Source organism: Panthera pardus, unplaced genomic scaffold (genome assembly GCF_024362965.1).
Source record: "Panthera pardus isolate Hobbes unplaced genomic scaffold, ASM2436296v1 HiC_scaffold_11, whole genome shotgun sequence".
Classification (NCBI taxonomy): Eukaryota; Metazoa; Chordata; class Mammalia; order Carnivora; family Felidae; genus Panthera; species Panthera pardus.
In genome coordinates this window covers 44,051,072-44,069,309 of record NW_026526666.1, presented here as the reverse complement: position 1 = coordinate 44,069,309, position 18,238 = coordinate 44,051,072, and the positions used below count along the sequence as shown (strand labels likewise).

At 36.1% G+C, this 18,238-nt stretch overlaps 1 protein-coding gene and 1 pseudogene across 5 annotated transcripts in view; both read right to left on the bottom strand.

Annotated features, from left to right (window-relative positions):
* Positions 1 to 18,238, bottom strand: part of SLC44A5 (solute carrier family 44 member 5) — a 377,137-nt gene that overhangs the window by 103,429 nt on the left and 255,470 nt on the right. For all 5 annotated transcript variants that reach the window (XM_019448853.2, XM_019448852.2, XM_053893793.1 and 2 more), the window contains one exon: positions 1,864 to 1,937. In XM_019448853.2, coding sequence (XP_019304398.1) covers positions 1,864 to 1,937 — 74 coding nt within the window. The remainder of the gene's footprint in view (positions 1 to 1,863; positions 1,938 to 18,238) is intronic.
* On the bottom strand, positions 4,127 to 4,818 carry LOC128774702 (cytochrome c oxidase subunit 6A1, mitochondrial-like; annotated as a pseudogene).

Here is an 18,238-nt window from a genome sequence, read left to right as displayed (position 1 = left end):
AACACAGTTTTTCACTGAGGAACATTTATCCTCCAACTTATTTATATTAATTAAGGTATTTATAAACCAAATCCGGAGATCTTAAAGAAGCAAAGTCCTTATTTTGCTCCATAGGGAATGACGGTGTGCACTCCCATCCCTTTTCTCTACTGTGTCAACAGGAGAGTGGCAGTGGCTTTCCCAGTTCTATATAAGGACAGAACACATTTCTCTGTGGATTACAACACACTGGCTCTGAGATATGGAGGAGACTTATTTGTTATGCCAGAAGATCCCCTGATGGAAAGATTCCAGGCAAACTAAGAGATCCTTGTGAAGTTTCTGTGTGCATTCAAACTTTAATAACCAAAATTATGGGTTGCCATAGAGAGATGATATAATAAATTAATTTAAAAACAATTTCTTAAAATTCAGAACAACTGGAATACACAATGGCAGCAAATGAAATACTGCCTAGCAGTATTATGTACTATTATTTGTATACCTGGATATCATTTCATTTACTTCTCACAACAGCCCTGCAAAGTAGGTAGTGTTCCTATATTTCACAGATGAGAAAATTGAGGTTAAGAAACCAGCCCAAGTCCACCAAATAATGCAAGCAAACCCTAGATCAACTTGACTCCAACTCTTCTTTCTCTTATGCAACCAATTTCAATTCTATGACAAAAAGTAAAAACCAAAAAAATTAGATCAGAAAAATGTGTCCCAAAGTTAGAGAAGCTAAAATTCTGTTAATTCTGTAAGGAAATTTATGTTGTAATATTCAATTTATAGACTGTGTATTGTGCTATAATGGCTTTAATGTTTTCAAGTTAAAATACTCTGAAGAAATAACCAAGGAATCTTCTGAAGGTCTTAGAAAACATTATTTAATTTTGTGGTTTATTCTCCTTTATTCTTCTCTCCCTACTTTTCTTCCTGCCTTACTTTTTTGAATTCTCCAATTCTGTATAGCTTTTGCATAATATTACTGAGATGATCTTTTGGAAATTAGTTTTAATTGCTATTCTCAAAGTATTTCTCTTATTGGGAGATAAAACTGAAGAACAGGGAAGAGCATTTTCCATTGTTTCCAATGTAGGCACAGCTACTTATGCATTCTATCCACACTAACTCTAGGCCATTCATTATTGGTACTAGAATTAATGAAGTTTTCTGGCCCCTGCTCTAATAATAATATATTAAAGTTTCCTAAGTCAGCATCTAAGGGGCAGGACTTAAGTCTCAGAGGGAAATAGTGATATATTTACATGCAATTGTGAAACTTTTTACAGAAAATATTCACTATCCTCTGCTAGTTTTTTAAAAATGTAAATAATTTGTATATTTATCCTCTTTATTTTCACTTTCATAGAAAAATCTTTAACCTAACAGTAAACAACAGAATATCTCTTTCTGGTAGGCAAAGACAATGAGACTTCTTAAACATCAATGAATTATGTGGTAAAATTCTTAATGATCCTTCTTTTAAATTTGCTTATAAAAAGAAAAGCTTATGTACTATCTCAACTAATATAGGTCTTGGTACATATTAGTAAACAGCAACATGAACATAATTAGCAGCTTAACAGAATTTCAAAAGTAAAAATGATTAAAAAGAAACCATAAACTTTTTTTTTCCTTCTTTATAATTGTACTTACTTAAGTAATTAGGGTTTGTCTTTGAATAAATTACTTTGTGTTTATTATTCGTTGAATCTGCTACCCAATGAGTACTGGTGAGGCACATTCCCACCAGAAAAGACAAGAATCAATAATAACAAGGCTTTGCGAAGAAAATGATTAATGTTAAAAATGGGACATTGACTTAGTTACTTCATTAGCAAATTTTACGTATCTTCTATACCCGTATTTACTCACCCAAAAGTCCTAAAAGAATGTAGCCAATAATGCACAGTATGAAGATTATGCAGCACAGAACATCTGTACAACTCCTAAAAACAAAAAGGAATAAAGAATTAAAAGCAATCCAACATGACATCTTATTTAGTGAACAAATATGGGAAAGGGGAAAAATAATAATTGTGATATGCCATTTTATACCCAGTAATTCTGAAAGGTATATCAGATGTATTTCTGTAATCAAAGACTTCATTAGCAATGGAGTGGTCATAGCTCCATGATTAAAGAAGTTTCCCCAGGATTCTTCACGTTTATTCTCTCTTGCTTCTTTATTTGTAAGATATTTTTAGAGACTGGAATATAACAACATCAACATAAAAAACATCTATTTCTCCCTTTCTCCATTATCTTTCTATACACATATTTAAAGCATACTATTTATTAAATAAATGACCGACTACACAAACTTTCTATGGGGTGTAGAGGTGCAACTATACTAACAATAGTGTATCTAATGCATTAAAAAACAAAATGGCTCAAAACTGTACTTTTACCAACTATTCTATAAATTAGATATTGCCAAATTAGGTTTAGAGAGAATCTGGCTTGATAGAGATTCAGTGATTTGCTAAGAATCACAAATCAGGCTAAAATCCAGTAGAGATGCTCAATTCTTTCAACTAAAGTATTTCCTACTTCTAATATTATATCTTGTTCAGCTTATAAGTGGTCTGGAAGGCCAAATGCTTGAAAGTGAAAAACAATACACCTATTCTCTACTTGAAAACTTAATGAAAAATGTATTAGTAAAGAAAAAAGATTAAATTATTTGAGAGGATTAAAAGTTGCACATGAGAATTTTCATAGCAAAAACTTCTGGCTCTTGAGGGCATATGGATATATGCTCTAATATTTTAGCACAGGGAGGTTGAAGTTACACACTATTTTTTGTGATGGTGGTAGTAATAATAACGAATAGGAGTTGTACAGTAACAGACACAATAATACCTTACATTGATAAAGCCCTACTATACCTTTACTGCATTCACATACATTGTGAGTTTCTTAAGGATACCTTTAGGTTTTTAGGTGAGTTGACTTATTTAAGGTCCATGAGAGAGAGGTAGAGAGAGGGTAAGGTAAACCAAATATCTAGGTCTCCCATGCCTAACCCTTTTAATTTAGTACTTATTCTAATATTATTTCAATTTTCTGTAAAGCCTCAAGTTAGCCATATCTAAAATTTTTTCACATGTTCCTATTACCTCAATAGGAAATGAATCTTTCATAGAGAAAGTTAATCATGCTCAATCCAGAAACAAACTATCATTTGCTTAAATCCAAATACAACCCAGGAATTTTAAATTTCATTTTGTCTAAGAATTATGAGAATAGTAGTAAAAAGGGAAGAAACAGGTGCTCTAGCTTTCTTTCTTTGACAGTCACTGAAAAGCAAAAACCTGCTTGGGGGTGAGGTGAGTATCTGGTTCACATGAATTCTGACATATCCTGTTCAGGATCAGGTTTTCATCCTGTCAGAGGGGTTGTTAAATTGAGAGCAGTTGTTAAATTAGTGTGATGCCTGCAGGTAGGGAACTAAAGGAGGGAAAATTAGAACGCTGGTGTGCCTTAATTATAAATCTTGGAGTTGTCAAAGCCCTTGTGTTTAATAATAACTACCAAGAAGAGGGAGAGTGGGTGTGACCAGAAGCATCAGCCAAATTGGCCACCATCTTGTAATTATTTGCTATAATATGTTTATATCTATATACTCACATTATATATAATATGTACTATAATGCTTTTTTATAATAAACTAATATTACATAGCATTATAATGTTACATATTTATGATGCTATGTAGCAAGCACAAGGAAGGGTAAACATACTAGAAAGATGAATGTAGGAAACTTACCAATCTGAAAGGACAAGGCACAAAGAAGCAGACCCCAAAAGGAAATTTTTTAAGACTAAAACCCATACTCATCAGCTACTGGCACTGACGAACAGGCATTAGTTGGAGTTTTGGTCCAATTTAGGTTTTACACTATGGTTTCTCTCTTTTTTTGGTGCCAAGGACAGGCTACAGCACCACGGACTACTCCAGGCCCACACAACCATCCCCCAGCAGTTCCTATCATAGTGGAATAGCATTTCTCAATAATTCACACTTTCAGGTGTTGGGGATTATATTCTGAGACCAGGGAGGATAATGTATTCAAGTCTGCTTTGTTTTTCTGGTACACAGATTTAGAGAAAGAGTGGACCATACCCCCTGGCCAGACTGCTTAATTTTATATTATTTAAACACAAAAGAATGTTGAACAAACTGAAAATTATGAATAGAAAATTCATCTCAAAAAGCAGGAGAGTTTTTCTAGATAAAACATTCCTGTTTCTGAATTTGTTCCTGTAGTGATTTGTTTCCTTTTTTCTGTTTTTGTTTGTTTTTTCATGGTCCAGTCTATTTATTTAAGTTATCTCCTCCTAAAGCAAAGGGATGGAATATCAGTATACTGGGCATCATTCAACACAAGTAAGGAAGTTGAGCTTAAGGTCCCATATACTTTTCTCCTCCCTGTGCAGAGTCATGGTCCAGACCAGTGCTGTGGTCCCCACTGGGTAGTGGTCCAAGTTCTCTTTATTCATCTTCATAGCCAGGCAGAAGTGGATTCACGTGAGTGTTATGAAATAGAGTATAATTACCATCTCCCCATGTAAAGGGCTTGGACCTGATGCGGAGATGGGAGTAGGCGACAAAGAACTCTGCTCTCTTGTGCTCTCATGGTGTGACTTCAGGAAGATGTTCAGCACTATCAATCCCATGCCGGAAAGCACTACAAAGTAGGTGAGGGCATTCCACAGGCGAGCTGAACCCTCATCACTGTGGTTGCCACTCCACCTGGACCCGTTCAACTATGCCCAGGACCCACCTAGCAGCCCCAAAATCTGGCACCCAGCTGCCTCCGCCATTTTCAACATGAATCTCTCTGTTATTTTAGAAATTTCCTCTTAAAATAGGGGTGTGGGTGTGTGCCCACGTGTGTGTAAAATCAGGAAATTACAATTACCTGCCATTTTTCCCCATTAATGCTTTTCTCCCTTTTCTCAGATATACTCCGTCCAGGGGGGAAAATACTGTTTAGGAAGCTATTGGGAGCACCTGGGTAGCTCAGGTCACTATCTCACTGTTGATGAGATACAGCCCCTCTTGGAGCTCTGTGCTCACAGTGAAGAGCCTGCTTGGGATTCTCTCTCTCTCTCTCTCTCTCTCTCTCTCTCTCTCTCTCAAAATAAATAATAAAGAAACTTAAAAAAATATAAAACTATTGGAAAATTGAATTTGGACAAAATATCAAATATAACTTGGGCACCATTTTGTGAGGAACATAGCAGAAGCTTAATTCAAATTTTTAGAAGTCGTAGCATCTTATTGTTCATCTCTTTTTATTTCAGGGCATCTGTCATAATCCTAAGTATTCTATAGGAAATGAGTTGTTTTTATTTTTATTTTTTCAAGTTTTAATTTAAATTCCAGTTACTTAATGTACAGTGTAATATTAGTTTCACATGTAGAATTTAGCTGTTCATCACTTACATATAACACCCAATGCTCATCACAAGTGCCCTTATTAATGCCCATCACCCATCCCTCACAACCACCTCCCCTCCAGTAACTGTTTGTTCTCCACAGTTGAGAGTCTGTTTTCTGGTTTGCCTCTCTCATTTCCCCACTATGTTCATCTGTTTTGTTTCTTAAATTCCACTTATGAGTGAAATTCTAAGTATTTGTCTTTCTCTGCCTTATTTCGCTTAGCATAATACTCTCTAACTCAATCCACATCCATACAAATGGTAATATTTCATTCTTCTTATGGCTGAGTAATTATCCATTGTGTGTGGGCATATACACATATATATACACACACACCATATCTTCTTTATCCATTCACCAGTCATTCGGCATTTGGGCTCTCTCCATAGTTTGACTATTGTTGATGAAGTTACTATAAACATCAGGGTGCATGTATTTCTTCAAATCAGTATTTTTGCATCCTTTCGGTAAACACCCAGTAGTACAATTGCTGGATCATAAGAGTAGTTCTATTTTTATCTTTTTGACAAACCTCTATACTGTTTTCCAGAGTGGCTGCACCAGTTTGCGTTCCCACCAACAGTGAGAGGGTTTCCCTTACTCCTCATCCTGGCCAACACCTGCTGGTTTCCTATGTTGTTAATTTTAGCCATTCTGACAGGTGTGAGGAGATATTTCTCTGTAGTTTTGATTTGTATTTCTCTGATGATGAGTGATGTCACACATCTTTTCATGTATCTATTAGCCATCTGTATGTCTTTTTTGGGAAAATGTCTATTTATGCCCTCCCATTTTTTAGCTGGGTTATTTCTTTGGGGAGGGTGTTAAGCTTGGTAAGTTCTTTATAGATTTTGGATATTAATCCTTTATCAGACATGTCCTTTACAAATATCTTCTCCCATTCCAAAGGTTGCCTTTTAGTTTTCTTGTTTCCTTCACTATGCAGAAGCTTTTTATCTTAAGTCCAAATAGTTCATTTTTTATTTCCCTTGCATCCAGTGACATGTATAGTAAGAAGTTGCTGTGGCCAAGGTCAAAGAGGTTGCTGCCAGTGTTCTCCTCTAGGATTTTGATGGTTTCCTGTCTCACATTTAGGTCTTTCATCCATTTTGAGTTTATCTTTGTGTATGGTGTAAGAAAGTGGTCCAGTTTCATTCTTCTCCATGCTGTTGTTTAATTCTCCCAGCACCATTTGCTAAAGAGACTGTCTTTTTTCCGTTGGATATTCTTTCCTGCTTCATCAAAGATTAGTTGACCATATGGTTGTGGGTCCATTTCTGGTTTTTCTATTCTGTTTCATTGATCTATATGTCTGTATTTGTGCCAGTACCATACTGTCTTGATCAATACAACTTTGTAATATAGCTTGAAGTCCAGAATCATGATATCTCCAGCTTTGTTTTTCTTTTTAGGATTGCTTTGGCTATTTGGGGGTTCTTTTGTGGTTTCATACAAATTTTAGGATTTTTCTAGCTCTGAGAAAGATGTTCTTAGTATTTTGATAGGGATTGCATTAAATATGTGGATTGCTTTGGGTAGTGTAGACATTTTAATAACATTTGTTCTTCCAATCCATGAGCATGGAATGTTTTCCCATCTCTTTGTGTCCTCCTCACTTTCTTTCATAAATGTTTTCTAGTTTTCAGAGTACAAATATTTTACCTCTATGGTTAGGTTTATTCCTAGGTATCTTGTGGGTTTGGGTGCAATTTATAAATGGATTCCTTCCTTGATTTCTCTTTCTGCTGCTTCATTATTGGTCTATAGAAATGCAAAAAAGATTTCAGTGTGTTGATTTTATATCCTGTGACTTCACTAAATTAGTGTATCAGTTCTAGCAATTTTTTTGGAGTCTTTTGGGTTTTCTATATAGAATATCATGTCATCTGCAAATAGTGAAAGTTTGACTTCTTCCTTGCTAATTTGGGTACCTTTTTTTCTTTTTGTTGTCTGATTGCTGAGGCTAGGACTTCCAGTACTATGTTAAATAACAGTGGTGAGAGTGGACATCCTGAGGAAAAGCTCTCAGGTTTTCCTCATTAGGGATGATATTAGCTATTGGGTTTTTTACATGTGGCCTTTATGATGAGGTAGGTTCCCTCTATCCCTACTTTGTTGAGGGTTTTTATCATGAATAGACGTTGTACTTTGTCAAATACTTTTTCTGCATCTATTGAGAGGATCAAATGGTTCTTATTCTGTCATTAATATTGTGTATTACGTTGATTGATTTGAGAATATTGAACCACACTTGCAACCCGGGAGTAAATCCCACTTGATCGTGGTGAGTGAGTCTCTTAATATACTGTTGGATTCAATTTGCTAGTATTTTGTTGAGAATTTTTCCATCCATGTTCATCAGGGATTTTGGCCTGTAGTTCTTCCTTTTAGTGGGGTCTTTGTCCAGTTTTGGAATAAGGGTATTGCTGGTCTTACAGAATGAGTTTGGAAGTTTTCTTTCCATTTCTGTTTTTTTTTTTTTTTTTAAGAACAGTTAGAGAAGAATAGGTATTAATTTTTCTTTAAGTGTTTGGTAGAATTCCTCTAGGAAGCCATCTGAGCCTGGAATTTTGTTTGTGGGGGGATTTTTGATTCTGATTCAATTTCTTTGCTCATTTTCGGTCTGTTGAAGTTTTCTATTTCTTCTTGTTTCAGTTTTCATAGTTTATATGTCTCTAGGAATTTATCCATTTTTTTCCAGATTGTCCAATTTGGTGGCATATAATTTTTCATAATATTCTCTGATAATTGTTTGTATTTCTGTGGTGTTTGTTATTTCTCCTCTCTCATTTGTGATTTTATTTATATGGGTCCTTTCTCTTTTCTTTTTTGATTAAGTCTGGCTAGGGGTTTATCAATTTTATTAATTTTTTCAGAGAACCAGCTCCTGGTCTCATTGATCTGTTCTACTGTTGTTACAGTTTCTGTATCATTTCTGGTCTTGAAACTCGAAGTCAACCACGGGAAATGAGTTATTTTTAAAAACTAAAGATTTAATTTGGATAATTTTAAGACTCTCAAGACAGTTATAGAAATAACTAGGTGATACCAGCTCATGGTTGAAAATCATTCTCAATCATATTTTAGCTAGAGACCTCTCATAGCTGTACCTATACCTCAGGTGGATTCATTTTTACTTTCATAGAAAGCACTAAGAACCATTGTGCTAAACTAAAATGTGTTGCATCCCACCGGGTCCCAGAAAGAAGAAAGAAAGAATAGTTAAAGAGAAATATGCCCCAAGTCTCTCCCTCACCCTACCTCCAAATCAAAGAACAACTTTTCCAAAACAAGATGCTCACTTTCACATTTATCAGAAAGCTATTCAAAACCCTATTCAGATTGAGCTGCCCTGGTGTAAAAGTATTTTCAAAAGTTAAACTACAGAAATACCGTTTCTAACATATCTATTTTTCCAAATTGCAATATGAAGAATATGATCCCAATTGTATTATGTGTTTGCAGATATCCCCATCCTTCCTATCTGGAACCCACAAATATACTATGTCTATATTAACCTCAATTTAAATCCTGGGAGTTTCCTTTGACTTTCCCTTTCTTAGCTTATCTTTTATATTCAATTGACAAATTCTCTTGACTCCTTTTCTCTGGTGTGTCTTTCATCTACCCCTTCCTTTCTATTCCTGCTACCTGGATTCTGTCCAAATTCTCTGATCTTCTCTTCAAGCTATTGCCGTAGTCTCTTAATTGGACTCCTGCATATAGCCTCTGCTTGATCCAATTCAGTCTGCACATCACTGATTATCACTGTTATGTGATGATGTCATTTCATTGTTTAAAAAATGGCAGTGCCTCTCCACCATCTATTTAGTAATTTCCAAATGTCTTGGCTTTATGTTTAAGAACCTACAAGTTCAATCCTAATTCAAGCCCCACACTATCTTTCTAGCTTTATCTCCCACCATTCCTCTCAATGTGCTTCAACCAACTTGGGCTTTTTCATTCATTGAGTACACCCATGCCCTCTCCCTTGACTATACTCAGGGTTCTCTGCTAATGCCCCTTTAGATTTCTTCTCTTGGAATAACCCATATGTCCAAATTTGCATGGAACAGCCAGGGTTTAGTCCTGGAGTAACCATTATCAGTGCTCCCTTTTACCCACAAAAGTGTCCCTGTGTGGATCTCCAACCCATCTACAAAATCCCTCATGATAGGATTCTTTTCCTTTTTTAGGGTTGAATAATACTCCATTGTGTGTGTGTGTGTGTGTGTGTGTGTGTGTGTGTGTACCACATTTAAAAAAATTCATTCATTTGGTAATGGACATTACATTTTGTACATATTAGCTATGGTGGATAATACTGCAATGAACATGGGAGTGCAGATACCTGTTTGTGACCCTGATTTCAATTCTTTTGGATAAAGATGGATGAACTTGGAGGACACTGTGCTAGGGAAAATATACCAATCACAAAAGGACAAATACTGATGATTCCACTTATATGAGATACCTAAAGTAGTCAAATTCATAGAAACAGAAAGTAGAACAGTAGTTACCAGGCACTGGAGGGAGGGGAAAATGAGGACCTGCTGTTCAATGGGTATAAATTTCAATTACACAAGATGATAAGATGTAAGAGATCTGTGGTACAACATTGTGCCTACATTTAACAATTTTGTATTGAGCACTTAAAAATTTGTTAAGAGGGTAGATTTCATATTAAGTGTTCTTACCATAGAAAATTATAGCATGTAAAACAATCACTGCTGGGTCACAATATACAGGAATATATTTGTTCAGTGTCACATATTCTTTGAATTTAAGATTTTTCTAGGAATGAGCTTAATATGGTATCAAATGAGTGAATAGAAATGTAAAAAATAATTAAATGTAAAATTTTTTAAAATTAAAATTCCGTCCTTCAACTCATTTCAAATATCACCACCTCCTTCATGAAATTTTGACGTAAGAGTTCCCTCTAATCTTTGTAGACTTACAGAAATTTTGTTTGTACATCCTCAGAGCAACTATCTTCCATTTATTATAACCTAGACCAAGGGGTTAGACTAAGCTAAATTTGGTCTACTGTCTGTTTTATATAACTTGTGAATTAAAAGTGGTTTTTAAATTTTTAATGGTTAAAAAAATTTTATGACATACAAATTATACAAAATTCAAATTTCAGTGTCCATAAATAAAGATTTCTGGGAAAGAGCCACACTTATTTGTATATATTTATATTTATATTTACTTATATTTATATTATCTAAGGCTACTTTTGTGCTACAGTGGCTGAGTTAAATAGTTGCAGTAGAAACCATCTGGCCTTAAAAACCTAAAATATTTGCTACCTGGACCTTTATGGAAACCTTGCAGACCTTTGACCTACACCATAAAGTCCTCTATGGCAACATTTGGTACAGAGCCTTGCATGTTACAGAAATACAATCACATGAATGATCACTAAAACACACCTCTTACTGCTGACAGGCTAATGTATCATAAGCAGGCTCTTGTGAAATTAAAAGTGCTAGGTCTCAAATTTCAGGCTTTTGTGGGAGGAGGAGCTCTCTATATAGTGACATGTTGTCTGGGGATTCAATTTTTTTTGTGTCAAGCTTAAGCTTATGACCTGGACATTACTGTCTCCAGTAAAATAATTCAGCACCACTCTGTCTCTCTGTCTCTGTCTCTGTTTCTTTCCCTCTCCCTCTCTCTCTCCCCTCGCCACCCCCCCACCCCCGCTCCCTTCCTCCTCCGCCGTACACAACCCCATGAGATTAAATTAGGAGGTAATGAAAGAGTTTTGTTTGTTAAATGCATATTTCAGTTCTACACCAGTTCTTACTCTCCAACAACTGTCATTCTGCTTTCTTTTCAGGGACAGTTTTCTACCTTCATTCAGAAACTGATTCATTTACTGGTTTTCTTTCTTTGTAGCAGATGAAATTCAAACGATATCAGCCATTCTGAAAGGTCATTATTATCAAGCATTAGAGCGAGAATGAAAGTCCTAAAAGTCATTATTCTCTGACAGATCATCCATTTGTGTTTAATGATTCAGTTTAGGGATTGTCCACTGCCTGTAATTCCAGTCGGATGATCACCTCCTATTCTTAAGTTCTTGGTGTCACCTGCATACATCTGTCTACAACATGGCTGCGTTTATAACTCACAATTTAGAAGCATTGCTCCTCTGTGGTTCTGCTGGCACCTGCACAATGCCATTAAAGTCATCTGTTACCTCTCAGATTCTTACTGCAGAAGTCTGTTCCAGGAAATAGGACTGCTTCGCCTCCATGAGGCTTTATTGAAGGATAATGCACTTTGGGGCCACCCTCCAAGCTTCCCGGAGATACAGTTGGCAAACTTCAGAGTGTGGCATGAAGTGGACAGATCATCCGAACTGATGGTAATAAGTCAGCAAACTCAAAATTTGGGCTATTCAGGGTAAAATTTTACGTGAGTTAAAAAATGTTTTACCTCTATTCCTCCACTCTTCACTATTAGTAGAGATTTGGGTAATTTTGTGAGAGAAACATTGTTTAAGAGCTTGTGTTTGAAGGGGTTAATTATATCTTTTCCACGTGTTCCCAGCTTCTCTTCTCCCTCCCAGATACCTTGTCTAAAATTTTTCTATTGTTCTGTTCCCACAGCTTCAGGTTATGTCATGTACTCTGTGTGTGTGTGTGTGTGTGTGTGTGTGTGTGTGTGTGTGTGTGTATGTGAGAAAGCTGAGATCTCAGAAATAAGTTATACTTATAACTTCTACAAGGATACTAAGAGGTTAAAAGAATATCTTGAAGAATTACACTATTACTGGAATCAGGAAGCTATAAATGAGTTTTTAATTATAAGAATAGGGTTTTTTCAGGTGTTCAATTTTAATGCAAGGTTTTCAAATCTCAAAAAAATTTTAAGGAAATTTTACATCTACTTTAGAAGATAATTCTGGCATCCAATCATTAAGAAAGGAGTGTTAATTTTGTGAGATTATTATTTTTTAACATTTTTTAAACTTACTGTAATAAAATACACCAAATAACTTGATATCCTAAGAAATTATAGGATGATGTTGATAATGTAGTTCAAATTTATTAGATCATATAAGATGATATTTAGATCTCAAAAATTTCTCTATCCTCTATGGATAATCTTTTCTTCTATCCAGTTTGCATTTGGATTTCCATTGCATTGAGAGAGTAGCTTTAACCAGCCGTGGTTTATATTTTCTAACTGTAATGAGGGAAATAGAACCTCATTTTTTCATACAGAGAAGTTTAAGTGATGTCTATATAAATGCCTTTTTTGTTTCAAATGGGACAAGGTCAGACATAATTGGTTTTACTGTGTGATTCATCATCTTTGTAAAACTTGCATAATATTTAAGGATCTGTCAGTAGGTAGAAACCACTCAACAAATTGCTAGTAAAGTGAGAGCCAGATCATAGTTATTGCCCATATTACATGTGGCATCATGAATAAAAGGTACCACACAGAATAGGTGGTAGGAAACCCAGCTTAGAACAGCCTTGGAACATTAATCCAAAGTTATTAACTAATTTTAAATGTAACCCATAACAGTTTGGAATGCTCTTTAATCTTCTTGAAGTAGGTTAGACTCCCTAACACATAGAAATTTTGAGTAGGTGCTCAAAATATTTGTTGAAACAATGAACTTCTGAAAAATTTCATGACTGAGATGGCTATTGAAATTCAGCGATTAAATTTTTCTTAAAACTTCATGCCTTCTAATAATTATATTATAAATAGCTAATTTTTTAGTAATCAGGCATGTACATTAAATAGAGATTACTATCTGTCACCAAAACTTTTAATAATAAGAAATAATGGCTTATTAATGATGGGAGTCTCGGAAAATTGCACGCCCTTTGAGCTAGTAAGTTCTTTTCTAGTAATTTATACCATGGAAATATGTATAGAAGAAGCAAGAATTTATTTATAGGGATTTAAAACATTGTGCTCTTTATAATGAAGAAAATATGGAAATTATGTTTAGAACAATTATATGAAAACACATTCATAATGTATTCAGTAAAAAGTAGATCATGGAACATGTTCGTACGGTTATAAGTTTTTATAAAATGTGTATAAATGCTTAACAAGACAAAAGAATATACAAAAAAATGTTAGTGGTCATTATCTCTGGGTGATTCTGTTTTTCCTTTTTACTTTATCTGTTTTTTTCAAAGCTTCCACAATAAACACAAATTGCATTTATAATAGAGACACATAGGCTAGATTTTACAACTACAAATAGATTGCTGACTTATCTCATTATACTAATTTCTTTTTTTTTTATTTTATTTTATTTATTTATTTATTTATTTTTTTTAATATATGAAATTTACTGTCAAATTGGTTTCCATACAACACCCCGTGCTCATCCCAAAAGGTGCCCTTCTCAATACCCATCACCCACCCTGCCCTCCCTCCCACCCTGCCCTCCCTCCCACCCCCCATCAACCCTCAGTTTGTTCTCAGTTTTTAACAGTCTCTAATGCTTTGGCTCTCTCCCACTCTAACCTCTTTTTTTTTTTTTTTTTCCTTCCCCTCCCCCATGGGTTTCTGTTATGTTTCTCAGGATCCACCTAAGAGTGAAACCATATGGTATCTGTCTTTCTCTGTATGGCTTATTTCACTTAGCATCACACTCTCCAGTTCCATCCATGTTGCTACAAAAGGCCATATTTCATTTTTTCTCATTGCCACGTAGTATTCCATTGTGTATATAAACCACAATTTCTTTATCCATTCATCAGTTGATGGACATTTAGGCTCTTTCCATAATTTGGCTATTGTTGAGAGTGCCGCTAAAAACATTGGGGTACAGGTGCCCCTATGCATCAGTACTCCTGTATCCCTTGGATAAATTCCTAGCAGTGCTATTGCTGGGTCATAGGGTAGGTCTATTTTTAATTTTCTGAGGAACCTCCACACTGCTTTCCAGAGCGGCTGCACCAATTTGCATTCCCACCAACAGTGCAAGAGGGTTCCTGTTTCTCCACATCCTCTCCAGCATCTATAGTCTCCTGATTTCTTCATTTTGGCCACTCTGACTGGCGTGAGGTGGTATCTGAGTGTGGTTTTGATTTGTATTTCCCTGATAAGGAGCGACGTTGAACATCTTTTCATGTGCCTGTTGGCCATCCGGATGTCTTCTTTAGAGAAGTGTCTATTCATGTTTTCTGCCCATTTCTTCACTGGGTTATTTGTTTTTCGGGTGTGGAGTTTGATGAGCTCTTTATAGATTTTGGATACTAGCCCTTTGTCCGATGTGTCATTTGCAAATATCTTTTCCCATTCCGTTGGTTGCCTTTTAGTTTTGTTGGTTGTTTCCTTTGCTGTGCAGAAGCTTTTTATCTTCATAAGGTCCCAGTAATTCACTTTTGCTTTTAATTCCCTTGCCTTTGGGGATGTGCCGAGTAAGAGATTGCTACGGCTGAGGTCAGAGAGGTCTTTTCCTGCTTTCTCCTCTAAGGTTTTGATGGTTTCCTGTCTCACATTCAGGTCCTTTATCCATTTTGAGTTTATTTTTGTGAATGGTGTGAGAAAGTGGTCTAGTTTCAACCTTCTGCATGTTGCTGTCCAGTTCTCCCAGCACCATTTGTTAAAGAGACTGTCTTTTTTCCATTGGATGTTCTTTCCTGCTTTGTCAAAGATGAGTTGGCCATATGTTTGTGGGTCTAGTTCTGGGGTTTCTATTCTATTCCATTGGTCTATGTGTCTGTTTTTATGCCAATACCATGCTGTCTTGATGATGACAGCTTTGTAGTAGAGGCTAAAGTCTGGGATTGTGATGCCTCCTGCTTTGGTCTTCTTCTTCAAAATTACTTTGGCTATTCGGGGCCTTTTGTGGTTCCATATGAATTTTAGGATTGCTTGTTCTAGTTTCGAGAAGAATGCTGGTGCAATTTTGATTGGGATTGCATTGAATGTGTAGATAGCTTTGGGTAGTATTGACATTTTGACAATATTTATTCTTCCAATCCATGAGCAGGGAATGTCTTTCCATTTCTTTATATCTTCTTCAATTACCTGCATAAGCTTTCTATAGTTTTCAGCATACAGATCTTTTACATCTTTGGTTAGATTTATTCCTAGGTATTTTATGCTTCTTGGTGCAATTGTGAATGGGATCAGTTTCTTCATTTGTCTTTCTGTTGCTTCATTGTTAGTGTATAAGAATGCAACTGATTTCTGCACATTGATTTTGTATCCTGCAACTTTGCTGAATTCCTGTATCAGTTCTAGCAGACTTTTGGTGGAGTCTATCGGATTTTCCATGTATAATATCATGTCATCTGCAAAAAGCGAAAGCTTGACTTCATCTTTGCCAATTTTGATGCCTTTGATTTCCTTTTGTTGTCTGATTGCTGATGCTAGAACTTCCAGCACTATATTAAACAGCAGCGGTGACAGTGGGCATCCCTGTCGTGTTCCTGATCTCAGGGAAAAAGCTCTCAGTTTTTCCCCGTTGAGGATGATGTTAGCTGTGGGCTTTTCATAAATGGCCTTTATGATCTTTAAGTATGTTCCTTCTATCCCGACTTTCTCAAGGGTTTTTATTAAGAAAGGGTGCTGGATTTTGTCAAAGGCCTTTTCTGCATCGATTGACAGGATCATATGGTTCTTCTCTTTTTTTTTGTTAATGTGATGTATCACGTTGATCGATTTGCGAATGTTGAACCAGCCCTGCATCCCAGGAATGAATCCCACTTGATCATGGTGAATAATTCTTTTTTTTTTTTTTTAATTTTTTTTCAATGTTTTTTATTTATTTTTGGGACAGAGAGAGACAGAGCATGAACGGGGGAGGGGCAGAGAGAGAGGGAGACACAGAATCGGAAACAGGCTCCAGGCTCCGAGCCATCAGCCCAGAGCCTGACGCGGGGCTCGAACTCACGGACCGCAAGATCATGACCTGGCTGAAGTCGGACGCTTAACCGACTGCGCCACCCAGGCGCCCCGGTGAATAATTCTTTTTATATGCTGTTGAATTCGATTTGCTAGTATCTTATTAAGAATTTTTGCATCCATATTCATCAGGGATATTGGCCTGTAGTTCTCTTTTTTTACTGGGTCTCTGTCTGGTTTAGGAATCAAAGTAATACTGGCTTCATAGAATGAGTCTGGAAGTTTTCCTTCCCTTTCTATTTCTTGGAATAGCTTGAGAAGGATAGGTATTATCTCTGCTTTAAATGTCTGGTAGAACTCCCCTGGGAAGCCATCTGGTCCTGGACTCTTATTTGTTGGGAGATTTTTGATAACCGATTCAATTTCTTCGCTGGTTATGGGTCTGTTCAAGCTTTCTATTTCCTCCTGATTGAGTTTTGGAAGAGTGTGGGTGTTTAGAAATTTGTCCATTTCTTCCAGGTTGTCCAATTTACTGGCATATAATTTTTCATAGTATTCCCTGATAATTGTTTGTATCTCTGAGGGATTGGTTGTAATCATTCCATTTTCATTCATGATTTTATCTATTTGGGTCATCTCCCTTTTCTTTTTGAGAAGCCTGGCTAGAGGTTTGTCAATTTTGTTTATTTTTTCAAAAAACCAACTCTTGGTTTCGTTGATCTGCTCTACAGTTTTTTTAGATTCTATATTGTTTATTTCTGCTCTGATCTTTATTATTTCTCTTCTTCTGCTGGGTTTAGGCTGCCTTTGCTGTTCTGCTTCTATTTCCTTTAGGTGTGCTGTTAGATTTTGTATTTGGGATTTTTCTTGTTTCTTGAGATAGGCCTGGATTGCAATGTATTTTCCTCTCAGGACTGCCTTCGCTGCATCCCAGAGCGTTTGGATTGTTGTATTTTCATTTTCGTTTGTTTCCATATATGTTTTAATTTCTTCTCTAATTGCCTGGTTGACCCACTCATTCGTTAGTAGGGTGTTCTTTAACCTCCATGCTTTTGGAGGTTTTCCAGACTTTTCCCTGTGGTTGATTTCTAGCTTCATAGCATTGTGGTCTGAAAGTATGCATGGTATAATTTCAATTCTTGTAAACTTATGAAGGGCTGTTTTGTGACCCAGTATATGATCTATCTTGGAGAATGTTCCATGTGCACTCGAGAAGAAAGTATATTCTGTTGCTTTGGGATGCAGAGTTCTAAATATATCTGTCAAGTCCATCTGATCCAATGTATCATTCAGGGCCCTTGTTTCTTTATTGACTGTGTGCCTAGATGATCTATCCATTTCTGTAAGTGGGGTGTTAAAGTCCCCTGCAATGACCACATTCTTATCAATAAGGTTGCTTATGTTTATGAGTAATTGTTTTATATATCTGGGGGCTCGGGTATTTGGCGCATAGACATTTATAATAGTTAGCTCTTCCTGGTGGATAGACCCTGTGATTATTATATAATGCCCTTCTTCATCTCTTGTTACAGCCTTTAATTTAAAGTCTAGTTTGTCTGAAATAAGTATGGCTACTCCAGCTTTCTTTTGGCTTCCAGGAGCATGATAAATAGTTCTCCATCCCCTCTCTCTCAATCTAAAGGTGTCCTCAGATCTAAAATGAGTCTCTTGTAGACAGCAAATAGATGGGTCTTGTTTTTTTATCCATTCTGATACCCTATGTCTTTTAGTTGGTGCATTTAATCCATTTACATTCAGTGTTATTATAGAAAGATATGGGTTTAGAGTCATTGTGATGTCTGTATGTTTTATGCTTGTAGTGATGTCTCTGGTACTTTGTCTCACAGGATCCCCCTTAGGATCTCTTGTAGGGCTGGTTTCGTGGTGACAAATTCCTTCAGTTTTTGTTTGTTTGGGAAGACCTTTATCTCTCCTTCTATTCTAAATGACAGACTT